Source organism: Sciurus vulgaris, assembly GCF_902686455.1.
Source record: "Sciurus vulgaris genome assembly, chromosome: 11".
NCBI classification, from domain to species: Eukaryota; Metazoa; Chordata; class Mammalia; order Rodentia; family Sciuridae; genus Sciurus; species Sciurus vulgaris.
The window spans coordinates 69,865,437-69,883,667 of NC_136472.1; the positions used below are offsets into that span (position 1 = coordinate 69,865,437).

The following is an 18,231-nucleotide window of genomic DNA, read 5'->3' on the forward strand; positions in this document are numbered from 1 at the left end:
GGTGTAAGCCCAAGGTAGAATTCTAAGCCCAAAATATCTGAAAGCCCAGAGCAAGCTATTTCTCTCTGCCCTGCTCACATGGGGTTCATTTCAGAGGGAAGTGGAGGAAGGATCTTAAAACATCAAGAGACAGGCATTCTCACATACTCTGTAGGCATCTGACATCACCAGCAGTAATTTTATTGAGGCAAAGAAAGTGCATAGGCTCCTACTAAGTGATCCTCACCCACCCTGCTGAATGTAGAAGAAGGGGCCCTTCCATGGCATTAGGAACCTTCATTGGTCCCCAGAGTCTCCTCTGGGGGCACATCCCCAGCCCCCTCTTCTTGCTCCCTGTGTACCAGCACATGAGCTGGGGAGGAAGGGCCAGACTCTCGTGAGAGCTGGAGCCCCAGCCTCTCCAGCAGGCTGAAGTCCGGTTTCTGAAGAGTTTTTGAGTCCCCCACATCCCTGACATGATCAGCTTCTGGGGTCTCAGGGATGGGGGGCCCCAGGTTCTGGAAACTATTGCGCACTCGGGTGATGTAGCGGCTGAGGATGCTGGCACCATCAGGAGGCCGGGGTATCCCTCCTGCTGCCAACGTTCGCTGAACACCAGCTACCTCACTTTGCAGTCGAGATACAGTTTTGGTTAACTCTGTCAGTCTGTTGCCCAGATCTAAAAGGTGGAATATCGAGGGGATGTCTTTCAGAAGATGAGCCTATTCAGTATTTTTTCCTGCCCTCAGTAGAACCCCAGGGTACACCCTGTCTGAGATCACTGAGGACAGAGGGACTGGAAGAACGAGGGGTCAGTGGGTAGACAGAATCTAGGGTAGATGAAGCTAAGTAATGGTGGAGGGCAACTGCTTTAGGAGATATAAAGAAGGAAGGTCTTGTGGGCCAGTAAAGGGGTAAGGATTCATGTGGAAAATTCTTAATAGGTAGAGATTTGTACATCTGCCCCGTCAGCCCTCTCTCCAATCTACACCTGGCCAGCTTATACCCATCCTTCAGGCCCAGTTCAAATTCTACTTGCCCTTTCTCCATCTTCTCCCTTCCCACAATCCTCTCAAAACAATAGGCTTTTTTCTGTCCTTTGTGTTCCCAGTGCATCTGTGTCTCTTGGCTAAGCACTTTCTACCTGGTATGATGGTTTCTCCCCATACTGAAAGCTTCCCTGTGTGCCTGCTCTACACAGTACCCACTTCCCTCCAGGACAAGCCGAGAATGAGGGAGGACACAGGAAGGAGCACAGGTTGAATAAGTAATAAGTGAACAAGAGAATGAATAAAAGCAGGAAGGAGTGATTAAATGAAATGAGTGGAGTAAGTACCTGAATGGGTCAGAGGGTAATTCAGTGCAAGGGGCTGTATTGTGCAAGTTGTGGTCTCCAAGTGTGGGGTGGGGCCACATACAACACAGGCTGAATGAAGGGTGCTGAGCAAGGAACAGAATGGAGAAAGCTAGGAGCTGACAACTAACCTTTCCGACGTGTCTCCTCGAACTCTCGCCGGGCAGTCTCTATGTAGCGCTGTACCAGAGCCTTGATGACACGGAGGCGGTAGGACCCACGTTCTCCCTCCCCTGGCCCAGGCCCTGCCCCTGCCCCCTGGTTGGCCTGGAATGGCAAGACAGGAAGGTGAGAGAGATTTCTCTACCCCCCAGCCTTCCTCTAATCACTCTTCTACCTGAACAATAAAAGACCAAGTCAAAGTCTGTGCAGCCTTCTCTGTCCCTATAGGCCACACACCTAGACCTGGTCTGCTTCCACTTCGCAGTGCAGTCCTAAAAGGTAGAAGGATGGGGGCCAGAAGCTAGGGAAGGATCTACTGTGAGAGGCCCAGGGTAGAGGGTGGAAGTGAAGGCTAAGAGGTAGAGGAGAGATAGGAGAACCCCCAAGTGACAGGACAGTAACAAATTAGGAAGGGACTGTCATGCCCAACCAGACTAGGTTAGGGTACAGATAATCAGAGTAAATGAGCCCACCTTCCTCTCCCAGGTCTCTGTCAGCCTTTTAATTTCCCAGTTGGTTGGGCATTACCTTTGGCTTCTTAAAATGTTTCTGAAAAACATTCAGCCACGTCTTGGCTTAGTCAGCCCTCTCCCCCAATCTGTAACATGGGAGGAGGGAGGTATGAACTTCTGTTTATGCTGTGTAACACAGCATTGGGAATTTAGGAAATGACCAGAGCCAGGAAGAGGGAAAAGGATGCCCTGGGGAGCATAGCTGGAAGGATAGATACACCAGGGGTGTGCACACAAATAGATGGTATAGGTAATATAGTTAAAGGCAACCAACAAGAAATAGATGAGGTACTTACATAAGTGGGAATTGGAGGATAGTCTGGCTTCTTGGTTTTGCAGCAGGAGCAGCAACAGCAAATAAACTGGAAAATTCTCCTGAGAAATTTCCATGGTGGGAAGAGGTTAGTCACAGGACAGGCCTAGGGAAATGGGGATAGGAGGCCTGGGGATATGACTCAGTGGTAGAGTACTTGCCTAGCATGCACAGGACCCTGGGTTTGATTACCAATAGCAAACACACACACACGCACGCACACACACACACACATACACACACACACACAAAAGGAAGAAGACAGAAAGAAAGAGAAAAAGAGAAAGAAAGGAAAAAAGAAAAATATGTGGGATCAGGAGCTAGGTGGTGTGTGGGGGCTGGGTGCTCAGGAGTTGGGGTGAGAACTCTGAGGTCATCACCTGAGAAGGTAGAAGAAGGCCTTGGGGAGGGCAGGATGTTGAAGGGCACAGGCAGAGTCAGGCCCTCTCGGGAAATAGGACAGGTAGAGCTTGGAGCGAGGCAAACTTCCACTCCACATCAGCATCATCCTGGAGGCCAGGAGGCAAGGAACTGTGAAAGACCACGTTAGCACCTGGCCCTCCTGCTCACTCAATCTGCCTTCTCCCTCAGTCCTCACATCTCTTATTCTCCAGTATGCCAACCATTTTCTTCTGCCCATTCTTGCCTCCAACTCCTCAGACACCCACATCTCCTCTGCCTGTCTCCACCTTTCCTCTCTCCCTCCCCATTATTTTTCATCCTCACATCTTGTCCCTGCCCAGCCTGTTCTCCAGCATGCAAACAGTAACCCTCCTACCTCTTGCCTCTCTCTTCTCATGTTCCCACCTACTTTTCCACAAAGCACTCCTCCCCAAACAAAACGAGGAAAGAGCAGTAGACTTGATGTCAAGAGACACTAAGAGCATTACTGAGACCTTTGTTTTACAGAGGAGAATTTGCCCAAAGTCAGAAGACAGTGGAGGCAGAGCAGGAATGCAAGTGTCTCAACTCCTTGCACCCTGCTCCCTTCTCCTAACTGACTTAAGATGACCTTGGTTCACATACCTCGATCTTCTGGAAGGAGTTGGTAATCATGGCTATGAGCATGTTGAGCAGCACAATGACCATGACGATGGTAAAAATGCCATAGAGGGCCCGGCCCACAAATTCAGGCACCAGAAACTGAGGCATGTCCACCACACTGTGCTCCTCCATGCCAAACATGGTCCAGAATAGAAACTGGAAAGTCTCGTTGAAACTGGCATGTGGGGGTCAAGAAAAGGACAGGAAATGAGGGATGAGGGCTCTACCCAGACACACTCTTCCTCACCCTCCAGGACCCAGCCAAAGGTGTTTTACATCCATAAAGTCCTTCTGGTGGGACCCTTGCCACTCTTTCTTCTTTTGGGAGTGTGGGTGGGGCAGATACTGGAATTGAACTCAGGAACATTCTGCCTCTGAGCTACAGCCCCAGCCCTTTTTTTTTTTTTTTTTTTTTGTGGTGCTGGGATCGAACCCAGGGCCCTGTGCTTGCAAGGCAAGCACTCTACCAACTGAGCTCTCCCCGCAGCCCCAGCCCCAGCCCCAGCCCTTTTTAAAACTTTATTTGAGGGCTGGGGCTGTAGCTCGGTGGTAGAAACACTTGCCACACATGTGCGAGGCACTGGGTTTAATTCTCAGCAACACATAGAAATAAAAAAATAAAGACATTGTGTCCATATACAACTAAAAAAATGTTTAAAAATAAAACTTTATTTTGAGACAAGGTCTCACCAGGTTGCCCAGTCTGGCCTCAAGTTTGTGTGATCCTCCTGCCTCAGTCTCTGAGTAGCTAGGATTAGAGGTGTGTGCCACCTCATTCCACACGGCTTGCCATTTCTGGACTTCAACTTTTATTCTTTTAGTCAACCTATATTTATTGAGCACAGTAGTGTCATAGGTACTAAGGACACATTGGTGAACAAGACAAGCAGGGTCTCTCTCTCTCCAAGGACCTTATCCTCTGGGTGGGGATTACCCTGGAGGGTGTGACATGACATTACCACCACTTGATCTTAGCCAAAATGGGGAGAAGTGATAAGATGAAAGAACATCCCCAAAGCAGGGGTTATGGGGACATTTAAAGAACTGAGAGGTTAGCATGACTCATTTCAGAGGGCAGAGGAGAGGGAAGTAGGGATCACCCCGATGCAGGACCTCATAGAGTAAAAACTAAGATCCTTACCATGGTCTGCAAACAATAGGAAGCTAGGATGAGTTCTAGAAGATGGTGATACCTGCTTAACATTTGAAAAGATCATGCTGCTTGCTGTGAATAGAATTCTGGAGAAAAGGTGAGAGGGTAGAGGTTTGGAGACCAGTTAAGGAACACTTAGGCTGCTGGTGTGACTCAGAGGTTGAACTCCAGCACAGAGAGAGAGAGAGAAAGAAGAGAGACAGAGACAGAGACAGAGAAAGAGACTGTTATCGAGGTCTGAATGGGGGAGAAGGGTAGTATGAAGCACGGTGATGGCAACTCCAGTGCTGCCTCTTCCAGGAAGCCCTTCCTGACCAATCTTCCCTACACATAGCAGAACATGTTTATCTGTTAGTCACTCACAGTCCTTATCACAATTTTCCTCCTTTTGCACTTATTTGTGAATCTATCTTGTTCTATGTTGGCACCAAGTTTAGGCATAGATGACCACAATCTCACACTGGTCTCTGGATCAGTCTTTCTTGCTACTCTGATCTCCACATTACACCAAGGGTGTTCTTTCTAAATGCTAATCTGACCTAATCTGTTGTGCCTGTATTTGTCAACCTTTAAATGCTCCTAGTTACCTTCCGTTATATGTCTACCATTCAACCTATGTCAGATTTTCAACAAAAGTACTTTTGTTTTTGGTTACTGGGAATTGAACCCAGGGGTGCTTAACCACTGAGCCACATCCCCAGCCCTTGTTAAATATTTTATTTAGAGACAGGGTCTCACTGACTTGTCAAGGGCCTCACTAAGTTGCTGAGGCTGGCCTTAAACTTCCAATCCTCCTGCCTCAGCCTCCCGAGCCACTAGGATTACAGGCATGCACCACTATGCCCAATACTCAACAAAAAAACTTTTAACTTAATTATATATTACCCATGAACAAATAGCTTAGGAGGGCTTAGCCTTGCTTTGCTGCTGTGCAATGATGCCTTTAGGACCATTAGGCTGGAATGAGTAGCTTCTGTCTCTGGCACTAAGATTCATGGTTTAAACTGTGAAATCTCAGTCCTTAATAAATAATGTAAATAAATCTTAATAAATCTAAGATAATAACCTGAATTTAGGTCAGGAATTTGAGAATTCCCTGTAAGATGACTGAATAAAGCTTTGATACATCCTGAAACCATGAAAGTCTTAACCAATATTTGCAGGCCCAAGTATGAGTTCTTTAGCATCATAATTAAAACTATCACATAGCTGCTGAATTTAGGTTGAGCAACAGCTTAAGTGATCACCTGAAACTCCCTGACCTGCTGTAGAAAGACCAAGCTCCTAACCAAGATCTTTCCTTCCTGACTCTAAGACCTCGTCCCAGTTACCCTCTCCAGTTTCCTCTCACAAAATTCTCTCCTTGCACCAACTATGGGAGACATCTTGCTGTTCTGCAAATATACCTTCCTCCTTTGGCACATGCTCCCTTTCTGCTCAGAGTGCCCTGTATCTTCTCTGAACTCCATAAATCTTCTAGGTGGAGTTCAGATTCTCCCTTCCCTGTAAAATCTTCCCTGACCATCCAAGGCTGAGGAAGGGGCTTCCTTTCTGGGCACTCTTGATATGCTGGCTGACTGCAGGTGATCACAGTAGACAAATGGGGTAAACAGCAGGGGGTCAATAAGCAGCAAAAACTGATATCCTCTGCTTGAAACCTGAGTTATGGAGCTACAAGGAACGCAGCCTCCCTCTAGTCCGCCTATTTCTGGGCACTCTCAACATAAGCCTTCCTTTTACATGGTACATATGCCAAATGGAGCTTATTGTAGACACAGATAACTTCTCCATGAGAACAAGTCTGGTTGATTTCTTCTCTCTGTGCCTTCAGATTCAGGGGCAGGACCAACTACAAAGAAGGTGTCAGAAAGTGTGTGAGAACTCAACAACAAACTGAATAACTATAAAAGTCAATGAATTTAAAAAGTGAATGTATGAATGAGTGAATAATGAATACCTGAATGAAAAATTCAATTATTGATCATAGTTAGGAAGAATTGAGCATAAAAAAGAATAACGAGCTGGGCACAGTGGTGCACACTATAATCCCAGAGGCTTGGGAAGCTGAGACAGGAGGATCTTGAGTTCAAAGCCAGCCTCGGCAATGGTGAGGCACTAAGCAACTCAGTGAGACCCTGTCTCTAAATAAAATACAAAATAGGGCTGCGGATGTGGCCCAGTGGTTGAGTGGCTCCTGAGTTCAATCCCCAGGACTCTGCCCCCCCCCCAAAAAAAAGAATAATGAGTATATGGATCATTAAATTTAAAATATTTGAGCCCATAATGATATTTTAGAAAGAAGGTGGGAGAAAGCATTTAAAGAGAATGTCAGCTAATAAATCTAGAAGAAATACAAAGGCAGAAATCAAAATCTTAAAATTGTAATTGTAGAAATTGATTTAGATAAAAATCATCTATGAATATTGAAATCACTGGCTGAAAGACTGGGAGCAATTTAATCCCAGTATCTCCATATATGTTCCATTACTAGAAGGGCTTCTCTAGTACCTTTGCAACAGAGGTTTGCTAGAATAATGGGTCTCACCAATGTGCCTCTTGATGTGGAAAGTTCCTATCATTAAATAGGTTATGTTCTTGCCAAAGCTCCTTAACTTGAATCTAATCATGAGGAAATAAATAAATTCTAGTTGTGGAATACAACTTGGTCTACGATCTTGAAAAAAGTCCATTTGTTATACAAGACATTAAAAGAAAGGGGTATGTTCAAGATTAAAGGAAACTATAGAGAGACATTACAATAAAATGTAAAATGCAATAAAATGTAAAATGCAATGCATGGGATTTTTAATTTTCAAAAACTCTTAAGAATTTTTTGGGCAACTGGGGAATTTTTTTTTTTTTGGTGCTGGGATTGAACCCAGAGGCACTTAACCACTGAGCCATATCCCCAGTCCTTTTTTATTTTTTATTTTGAAACAGCAACACTAAGCAACACTAAGTTGCTTAGGCTGACATCAAAATTTCCATCCTCTTGTCTCAGGTTCCTGAGTCACTGGGCTTATAGGTGTATGCCACCATGCCTGGCAGCAACCAGGAAAATTTGAATGAGGAATGCACAGTAAGTAATGTTATGGTATTGATATATTTTTGTGTATGCAGTAAGGCATAAATTGGCCACAGACCATACATGAGCATGGTTGCGTTCTAATAAAAATTTTATTTACACAAAATTTTTTTTTGAGTGGGATAATGGTTTTGTGGTTATTCTCTTAGGAAACATTCTGAATTATTTAGGGGTCATGAGATTTACAACTTACTTTAAAACATTTCAGGAAAAAAAGTAGGAGAGTAATAGATCAAGCAAATGTGGCAAAACCATAACCATTGGTAAAGTCTGGTAAACGGTATATGGGTATCCAATGTACTTTTCTTTTAATTTTTTCATAAGATTGCCATTTTTCAAAAATGAAGTTTATGGATGAAATGAGTGAACAAATGAATGCATATAAACAGATGAGTGACAGAGTGAATCAATGAGAGTGAGTAAATAAGAAAATTGAATGAATAAACGAGGAAAAGAAAAAGAGATGATCAAGCTGTAAGTTCCCAGCCTCTGCCCCAGCATACTTGCCCAGCCGCTCTGTCTCCTGGTAGGGCACATAGATGTTGTTTAGGCCACAGAGGAAGGCAGTAAGGATGATCATGAGGATGAACATGAACCTGGCATGGGATGGGATATGAAGGGTCAGAGCAGGTCTCCACCCTGGGAGAAATAGAGCTTTGGGAAGAGGGATTGGGGGTGATGGACTTTCTGGCCCTTGAGTATTCAATTTGTTTACTATTAAAAGTAAAGAAATTAGGGGATGGGGAATGAGAAGGAATTTAAAGTAAGTGCCAGAGCAAAGACTCTCTCTGAAGAAAAATGGGTGCTGGGCCTAATCAATCAAAGTTGGGGAAGGACCAATCTCTTGGGAGTGACTGAGATGCTGAGATTGTATAGGAATGGCTGGGAGTCAGAGATTCTTATTGGATGGGAGCTATCACTAGAGAGTTAGAACCACAAGAGAATGAGTTATCCTGCAACAGGGACGACTGAAAGAATCCCTAGATGGGATATGAGGTTATTCTCCAAGCTAAGCTGAGCTGAAGCCATTCTCAGCCGTAACTAGTACTTTTCTCACCAATGGCACTCACTCCAGTCCCACCTAAGGCAGGTTCCTAGGGGAGTAGGCATTAACCATGTGCTCTGATTAGAGTAAGAGATGAGGTTTGACTGTACATGATTTAGCTTTCCAAAAAGGGGAAAAATGAGCTCACAGAGGGGTCCCAGGAGCCATAGAACTAACCAAGGGCTCCTTCAGTTGTCAGTGGTTTATCATCTTTTCTGGGGTCACAAGCCTCTTTGAGAAGTAGGTTAAAATTATAGACCCTCCCTAAAAAGAAATGTATATTCATATTTATACTCAATCTTTTTTTTTTTTAATTGTAAACAAATGGGATACATGTTGTTTCTCTGTACATGGCGTAAAGGCATACCATTTGTGTAATCATAAATTTACATAGAGTAATGTTATTTGATTCATTCTGTTATTTTTTTCCCTTCCCCCCACCCCTCCCACCCCTATACTCAATCTTGTCTATACTTCTAGGGGTTCAGAGGTCTCTGGAGCTTACACCCTGGAGGAATGCAGACCAAGAACTGTGCCAAACTAGAGCTGGGGAAATTCCTGAGGAGGTTAAGTGGAGTCTGTCAGGAAGGAGGGCACTCTGAGCAGGGACAGTACACACCGTATCATGTCATCAATCATCCTGCCAATGGAAATCTGCAGAGTGCCCAATGACTCATGGGCCGGCAGAATGTAGGCCAGGCGGGTGAAGCTGAGCATGCTGGTGACAGCAAAAAGCACCTCAGCCAAGAACTGGGGGTCCTCAGTACGCCACTCACTTCGCTCTGTGCGGGTGAGATGCAGACAGTGTCTGAGAGGCAAGAAAGAAGAGGGACCAGGGGGTTCAGGGCTGAGTCAGGAGAATACTCACCAGCAGTGGTAAAATAGTGGCAGGCAGCGCCTTCGGCAGCATCCCTGCAGTGCATGTGGGCAAGCCCAGCCAGGAGGAGGCGCAGTGCGAAGGCTGCCAGGTACAGGGACAGAATGACCACATCCAGGAAGTTCCACCAGTCCAAAAGGTAACTGCGCAGGCCCTCGATCCATACTTCCTTACACTCGAACCATAGGAAGCCTGGAAGGGGTGGCAGGGGGCCAAGACAGGATGGGGCAGAACTCTGTTCCTCTTTCTAAATCAGAACCACATTATGGTGGCCCATTGAGGGAGGCAGGGGAGCGAAAACATCACTGGAGTAAACCTGATAAAATGCAAACATTTAATCTATCCAGGTGCAGAATGATCTTTTGTGAAAACAAGGACCTCAGGTTGGAGCAGACTCATGGCTACTGTGACTTGCACCAAGGATCACAGGTGGTTGATGCTCAGAAAGTGAGTGACACCTGGGAGGAACTGTATTAGGAGAGAATGGTTTACATCTGCAATTTTTTACCTCTACCAAATAAATATTAGGCAAATATTTAAAGAATCTTGATTTGAAGGGACTCCAAATTATCAGTCTACTCAGTGTGCCCATGTCTTAGTGGAGCCCAGTGCTAGACTTGGAGATGGGGGAGTCTTGACAGTTGATCACCATTAGCCAGGTTATCTTGCCATTTTTGCCCTTCTCCATTCCCTGCATATTTACTCTCTGTACTATCTTGAATGCTTTTCCATATCCTTTGGAATCCCAGTTCACCTTTGTGGCCCAGGACAAATAACTACCTCCTCCATGAAACCTTCCCAACCAGGAAGAGGGAGTTGCTTCTGCTGCATCTCCTCTCTACTCTCTATTCGTATCTGTGATGCTGTCACTACCAGGGCACTGCAGTATGTCTCCCCATGAGTCTTCCACATCCCCATCTGTTCCCCTGAAATTGGAGTCTCTCAAGGACAGGGGCCATATCTCATAAGTTTGCCAGTGATGCCCAGAACAAGTTATCTAATATTTATTAAGCTCCAATCAGGTACCAGTGAGATCCTGTAGTAAATAAGACAGATTATTGTTTCTTTTGTCCCAGGGCTTATAATCAAGTTAGAGAGGCAAGAAAATAAGTACATACAGTACAATGTGGTAAATGCTAGGACTGAGGAGCAGAGGAACAGAGCACTGTTGGGGGAGTGTTTAGGGATGGATTCTTATTCTGATTTGGAGGCCCCAGAAAGCTTCTCAAAGACAATGACATTTAAGCTGAGACCTGATGGAGGAGTGGGAGCCAGCAGGTGAAGGGGCAGTGTGAGAAGGGGTGAGTGCTCTAGGAAAAGTGAGTGAGCAAAGGCCTGAAGACAAGTGGAAATATGATGTGCTCAGTATTGGAAATCAGTACTATATGGTAGGACGGCACTTTGTTAGGGTGGGTTAGAGGCTCAGTAAATGTGCACATAAAATCCATAGCTGCTCATCAGGATAACTGGCAAGTCACAGCTATGCTGAAACATATTTGACACTGTCTCTCCCACAGATCAAGGAGTGACCTAGGCAGCTTCTGTCCATTGAGCCTCCCTGATGAAACATTGTTAATACCTCCAGGTTTTATGAGTTTAACAGACTATGTGATTTGAATTTTAAATTGGTCTATGAGCCTTTCTGTTCCACACCACTGAGATAGGATGAATAGAAACATATTTAACTTATCCATGTATTCTCAGGGCTTTGCTCACAGTAGAACTTCAGCAAACACTTACTGCCTGAATAAATGAGTTTTACTTTATGTGCTTAAAAAACATTTCTTCCGGAGTTGGGGCTGTAGCTCAGTGGCAGAGCACTTGCCTGGCATATGTGAGGCGCTGGGTTCAATCCTTAGAACACATAAAAATAAACAAATAAAGACATTCTGCTCATCTACAACTACAAAAAATAAAAATAAAAAAGTTTCTTCTCCTATAGGCAAAGGAAGAATTTTATTGGTTGCTTCTCTACTCAGTACAAGTCAATAAATGTTTTGTTTTGTTTTGTACTAAGGATTGAGCCCAGGGGCACTTAACCACTGAGCCCATTCTCAATTCTTTCTATTTTTATTTTGAGACAGGGCCTCCCTAAGTTTCTTGGAGCTTGATAAGTTGCTGAGTCTATCCTGAAACTTGCAATTCTCCTGCCTCAGTCTGCCAGTCAACAGGATTACAGGAATGCACCACTGTGCCTGGCTCAGAAAATGTTTAATATAGGATAAGAAAATTTCCCTTTTGGGTTACTCTTGTCTCTTTCCCTAAAGATTTACTTCTAGCCATCACTGACTGGCTTGGTACAGTGAGGAGCAGTGTCTTGGTATACTGATGGCCTGGGAGTTTGTCAAGTGAAGGCAGGCCAGTTAAGAAACATGCCATTAGTCCGGCCTGATGAATTGACCAACCAGGGGCTGGTAGAGCTCTGGGGACTTTTGTAAACTGCATTTGCTGAATTGTTTGAGAAAACTTGGTTCTATTACAGAAAAGAAGAAAACTGGTAAAATGGATGAAACATGCATTAAGCACAGATGATTTAGTTACCTAGGTAACAGGTTGAACAAAAAAAGTAGAGCACACGCATGTGATATATACAGAGAGACAAAGATAAACACAAACACTAAATATTCATGATACATTGAACATACATGAGGCATATGAGGCCTTTGGTATTTATCAGATCTTAAATCAGTAACCTGCTAGTGACATCAATGCTGGTTCCACAAGTCCTCTGTCCAGAGTGCACATAAAATCCATAGCTGCTCATCAGGATAACTGGCAAGTCACAGCTATGCTGAAACATATTTGACACTGTCTCTCCCACAGATCAAGGAGTGACCTAGGCAGCTTCTGTCCATTGAGCCTCCCTGATGAAACATTGTTAGTACCTCCAGGTTTTATGAGTTTAACAGACTATGTGATTTGAATTTTAAATTGGTCTATGAAGCCTTTCTGTTCCACACCACTGAGATAGCTTGTCTGGAAGTGCACTTGTAGGTTACCATTACACCAAGGCAAGCTGCCACCTGACCCTGTAGACAGGTGTCTTGTCTGTCAGAGGATAGGAACCTTCAGGATGGAAAGTGACTGATGCCAGCAAGGGAGAAGAATGGTGTCCCTACTCAGGGAGTCTGCCACAGGCTTAGGTCCCCTGATTCAGGGTGAAGGGAAAAGATTTCATGGTGTGCTAAAGCCCACCGGGGTTGTTATATGTTCAGGGAGCTTCTACAAAAGCAGGGTCCCCCCATTAGGGTGTTTACCGTGAAGAACAGTGAGGGGGGCTTCAAGAAGAATACCATAAAGGGTCCCACATATGTACCTGTGACCCAAATCATGTGTAGTGAAGTCTCCCAGACACTCTGGCTGCGGCCACGGAAAGTGCTCAGTTGTGTCTCCATGGCCAGGGATTCTCCCAGCAGGAAGATGAGAAACCATAGATAGGAGGCGGAGTGTAACAGGAACTTCAGCACTGGGATCTTCAGCAGGCGGCCCAGCTTTGGGAAAGCAGGAAAGCACGGCTCTCAAAGTCTCCCCTCTGGCAGGTTGCAGGATTGCTCAGGCACATGAGACTCTGCTTTTTCAGCTTCACCCACCTACTTATTCAGATATTCACCAAGAATGTATTAATATCAGCAGTATGGTGGTACACACCTGTAGTCCCAGAGACTTGGGAAGCTGAGGCAGGAGGATTGCAAGTTCAAGACCAGCTTCAGCAACTTAGTGAGGCCCTGAGCAATTTAGCAAGACCCTGTCTCCAAATTTTAAAATAATAAAAGAAGAGCTGGGGGTGTGACTCAGTGGTTAAGCACTCCTGGGTTCAATCCCTAGTACCAAAAAAAAAAAAAAAAAAAAAAGAATGCACTATATATCAGGCCCTATACGCTAATATCATCTTCTTTACAACCATATGAATCACAGAAGTAAAGTTACTTTCCCTTGTGGTTCCACATGCTCTTTAAACTCAACCAAGTTAAAAGGTAAATTCATTACTTCTATCCTCAACTTGCTCCTCCTATCTCATAAAATGACCAGGCCACCCAGGAACCTGAGCATCATCTCTTCATGCTTTTTCTCACATGCACTCTGACAGTTTCCCTAACTCCTGTCACCTGCCCCCAGTCCATCTTTCACATCACTAGTAGAGGGAGATTTCCAAAACATGGGGCACTTACCTCCTTAATCTGACAGCTTTCATTTTAACGTAGCTCTTGGAGAGCTGGCCCTGCCCCCTTTACTTCTTGCTGTTGGACCATCTACCTTAGCAAGTCTCTCTAACGTTATAAGTTCTCTTTCCCCTGGGCCTTCTCCCATATTGTTTCTGCTTCCTGGACACCCCTCTCCCTGTTCCTCACCTGGTTAACAGGAACAGGCCTAGTTCTTCTTGTGTGTGTGTGTGTGTGTGTGTGTGTGTGGTGCTGGGATTGAACCCAGGGCCTTGTGCATGTGAAGCAAGCATTCTACCAACTAAGCTATATCCCCAGCCCAAGGCCTGGTTCTTCATTATAGCCCAGGGTCAGGTCCAATGCCTCACTTACAGTAGGGTCTCAAACAAATATTTGGTTGGGATAGGAGGACTCCTAGAGAGAATGTCAGACTGTATAAGAAATTCAGGCTTTGGAAGTAGAGAGACCTCAGTTTAAATTCTGACACTGCTGTTTGCTGTTTGCCCAGGGGCAAAAATAGCCTGAGCCTGAGGTTCCTCCACCAATCAGGAATGCAACCCCTACCTTCCAGAGCTCCTCAATCTACTGAGTGGAACATGCACAAAGTTACAGCTACAAAGCACCCAGCACAGGGGTCTGCTCAATAAACAAGTTATCATTAATCTTATTCTTATACCCGAGACTTGGGCGCCAGCCAGTAGCCGAGGCAGAGGAAGGGCATAGTGAGGAAGATGAGGAAGGCGACAAAGAGCTTCCAGATGGTAGTGCTTCCACGCCAGCCGGCCAGATTCCCACACCAGATGGAAGATAGGACTTGCTGGCAGATGGGGTGTGCTACAAACTAAGCAGAGATGGGACATGAGAAGGTGGCCACCAGGCAGGAAGGAGGAAGGAGCCGGTTGGGTGCATGCCCCTTATTTCCCCCCAGAGAGCAAACATCTTTCTTTTCTCCTCTTGCCAGCCAGCCCATAAGAGGCAACTCACTTGTCATGTGACTATAGGGCGTGACCATGGACCTGCCCTTTCTGGCCCTTGTTTGTGAAGGAGGCTGAAGTCCAAGAGTTTCCTAAGTCAGGCAGTGACAGAACTGGGTGTACAAGTCCCAGAACCTGCAGGGTCCCCTGCCTTCTAGAGATGTGGAGCAACAATAGTCTGAATATTCCTGAGAGGGGAAGGAGTGGGGAAAGTGGGCTTGCTGTCTTGGGTGACTGGTCCAGGGGATCCCATGTGGAGGAAAAGTTTTGGTTAAGTTCTTGGTAGGTCAGGGTATCTGAGGGTAGATGACAGTAAGGAGTAGAGGCAACTATAAAAGGCACATGTCTTGGCTTGTGGGGCAGTTGTCTAATGAAAGAGAATAAGAGTCACTTGATATTTAATTCCTGAGAGATCCAGTCTAATCTTGTAGAGTGAGGTACTGAAATCCAGCAGAACAAGACTGGGCCAAAGACACTCATCAGACAGGAGAGAAAACTAATCTGAGATCTGCATGTCCTGGTGTGAAGGTGGGCTCCTACTGGGCAACGGGTCTTCCAAGGGATAGGGAGAGTTTAGGGGCTTAGATTGAAGGTAAGAAGGGAAGGTTGGGAATCTAGATAGAAGGGTACCCAGAATGAAGGTCTCAGAGGGTCCTGAGGCCTGGAAAAGGAGTTGCTTGGGGCTGGAGTGGAAGACACCTAGAGGTGGCAGGGCAAGGGATCAAGGCAGTGAGGGGAGGTAGGCAGGGCCCAGCTGACCCGCTTCTGGTTGTAGTTGACGGCCAGTCGCAGTCTTGCCAGGTTGGGGATGCCCTCCTCAAAGGCTTGGTTCAGTCCCTCAGCCTCAGGCTCAGCCTCGCTGTCCTCACCCGTGTCGTTGAGCACTGCAGTGACCTCGCTCTGGTTCCGGCACATACCCAGCAGCTCGAAGCCATAGTCCTGGCTCAATGACTCCAGGGCAATGTACTCAGGCTGTAGGGAAGTAGGTCTGTGTGGCCAGCCACCCTGTGGACACAACTCCCTCTCTACCCTCCCCCAAATAGTGGGCTGCTTCTGTCCTGACCCCTGTCCACACTTTCTACATCTGATGTCACTGGGCCATTGACTTCAAATCAAACCCTCTGTCACCTCGGCCTGTTCCTTGTACTTCCCTTTTCTATTTCCTGTCCCACTTTAACTCCCACTTCTTTATACTTCCCTTGTGTTCATTTAATTTTATTGAACATCTACCTTATATGAGAATCTGTGTTGATAGTTTTAGGAGATGCAGAAACAAGTAAGGCACATTACCCATCCTATCTTTGATTTTACTTAAGGTCCTTACCCCAGGGAAGATCTAGGCTAAGCTTTCAAGAGGTTAGGTCATCTCCCAGCACTGTCCCTTAGGTGATGCCACATTGGGTCAGGTCCTTCCCTTCTTCAGATCTCAGTTTCCCTGCTTGTCAAGCAGAGATGAGAACTTTCCACTTTGCTTCCCTCTACAGGCTATTGTGAGAATGGAGGGAAAGTCCTATGGAAAGGACTGCTCTTTCCTCTAGCTGTGAAGTGGGAGTTTTTCCTCTTGTTCTGATGGGGGAAGCATGTTCTTGCCCCGACTGGCATGGCATAGGCCACATCTTGCCTTAGGCCTTCATTTAATTACTTACTATGTTTGCACTACTGGGGATTGGACCCAGGGGTGCTCTATCACTGAACTACATCCCAGCCCTTACTTTTTGAGACATGGTCTCACCAAGTTGCTGAGGCTGGCCTTGAAATTGCCATCCTCCTGCCTCAGCATATGCTATTACGTCAGGCGTAGGACTTCATTTTAACACTCTTATGTGTTTCCCTGCCTAATGGCAATCTTGAGGATGGGGACCAAGTCTGGCTTGGTGGATGAACTGGACTGGTGATTGAGTTCAAGGCCCCTGCCTGGTCCCTAGCACCAGGCTCCACTCTTATATTCAATCCTGTACAGAGTTCCCCTGTACTTATCACCGCACATACTTTTGCTACCTGACAGCTTCTGCTGGGACTGTAGCCCTACTTCAAATACCCTCCCTGCTTCTCTTCACATGTATAAAATCACCCGCATCTAAGTTTAATGCTGCTTCCTCCCCAGTGTATGAACACAACAGTTGCAGCTTTCTGACTGCTCTCTGTGCTTTGGCAGCCCTGTAAGAACCATCCACAGAGGCACTAAGTGAAGTCCTGTCTTGTCGCCCTCTTCCTGTTTGAGATTACAAGTCTGAGTTCCAACACACAATGCCCCAGTACACAGTAGTTACTCCAAAAAAGACATGTTCTCCTGAATGTCACGTCCAATTCTGTCTAACTGTTCTATTTTCAGTCTCTCTCCTCCCTTAGCTAGACCTAGAGCACCCCTAGCGTGGGGGTTGTGCCTCCTGCAAAAGACTAGGTGCCTCTAGCCTGTGGTGGTGGCACACTCCTGTAATCCCAGCTACTCTGGAGGCTGAGGCAGGATTTCAAGTTCAGCCTCAGTAACTTAGCAAGACTGTCTCAAAATACAAAGTGACTAGGACAAAAATAGAACTGGGATGTAGCTCAGTGGTAAAGCACCCCTGGTTTAATCACCAGTATTAACCACAACAACAAAAAGACTGGGGGCCCCTAGATGGACTGCTCTCTGCCATTAGACTGAATCCCCTTCAGGGTGGGATTCTGAGAACAGATAAAGGTAACTGAGGGGAGGCGGAAGCATGAGAAACCAACCTTAAACTCAGGCTCCTTGCGTGCAAGACGCCTGAGCTCACGGCTGAGCTGGAAGGCAGCCAGCATGGCATCCTCACTGGCCAGTGAGAGGTGGGCCCTGCTAGCAATGCCTCGGTAGGTGTTGATGCGGGACAGAGAGAACTTCAGCAGGTCATAGCGGCGGGCATTACTGCACTCAAGACAAGCACAGGAGACGGGGTGGGGCCGGGCAATGGTATGGCCCTGGTCCATGAGCAACTGCGCAATCTCATACAGGTCCTTCTGGCAGGCCAGGGTGAGTGGAGTGACACCAGGTGCAAAGCGGGAGCCATCGATTGATGAGTCAAAGAAAGCCAGTGAGAAAGACCTGGTGTCTACTTTGCGACCCTTCTCCCTTTCTAGCCGGGCCAGCAGGCGACGCACCACTGCTGGCTGGTTTGTGTCCACTGCTACTAGCAGGGCTTCATGGATCTGCCGAAAATCAAACTTGACATTGGCCAGTAACACGTCGGTGATGGCTTCATGACCCAGGCGGATGGCCAGGTTGAGGGCTTCCCTCCAGGAGCGATCCTCAGCCTCTTCCACATTCCGCAGGGGCCCACCGCCTGTGGTCTCGATCCCTGACTCCAGCAGTTGCTGCACAAGACCCAGTCGCCCCTCTTGGATGGCACCCAAGAGTGGAGGCGGGAACTTGAGCTTTCTGTTCACGATCTCAGTCCAGTTAGGCTGTAGGTGGATGGAGTGGAAAGGGCAGGACTGAGTTCCCAGCCCCCTTTGTTTTGGGGCCTCTCTTACCTTTCCACTTTCCATCCCTTACTCTTCTACTAGCTGCCACTATATCCTTCCTTGTCTCCAACACATATTGGCAAAAAAAAAGTA

At 46.3% G+C, this 18,231-nt stretch overlaps 1 protein-coding gene across 1 annotated transcript; it reads right to left on the bottom strand.

Annotated features, from left to right (window-relative positions):
- Window positions 1-9: 9 nt before the first annotated feature.
- On the bottom strand, window positions 10-18,166 carry LOC306640559 (short transient receptor potential channel 2-like). Its single transcript, XM_079104852.1, is given in 15 exon segments — window positions 10-658; window positions 1,465-1,600; window positions 2,304-2,382; window positions 2,701-2,716; window positions 2,719-2,770; window positions 2,772-2,798; window positions 2,800-2,829; window positions 3,347-3,539; window positions 8,106-8,198; window positions 9,267-9,429; window positions 9,516-9,716; window positions 12,841-13,015; window positions 14,361-14,525; window positions 15,418-15,630; window positions 17,374-18,166. Coding segments are annotated over 15 exon segments (2,724 nt in total). The 5' UTR covers window positions 18,163-18,166; the 3' UTR covers window positions 10-266.
- Between the last annotated feature and the right edge of the window lie 65 nt (window positions 18,167-18,231).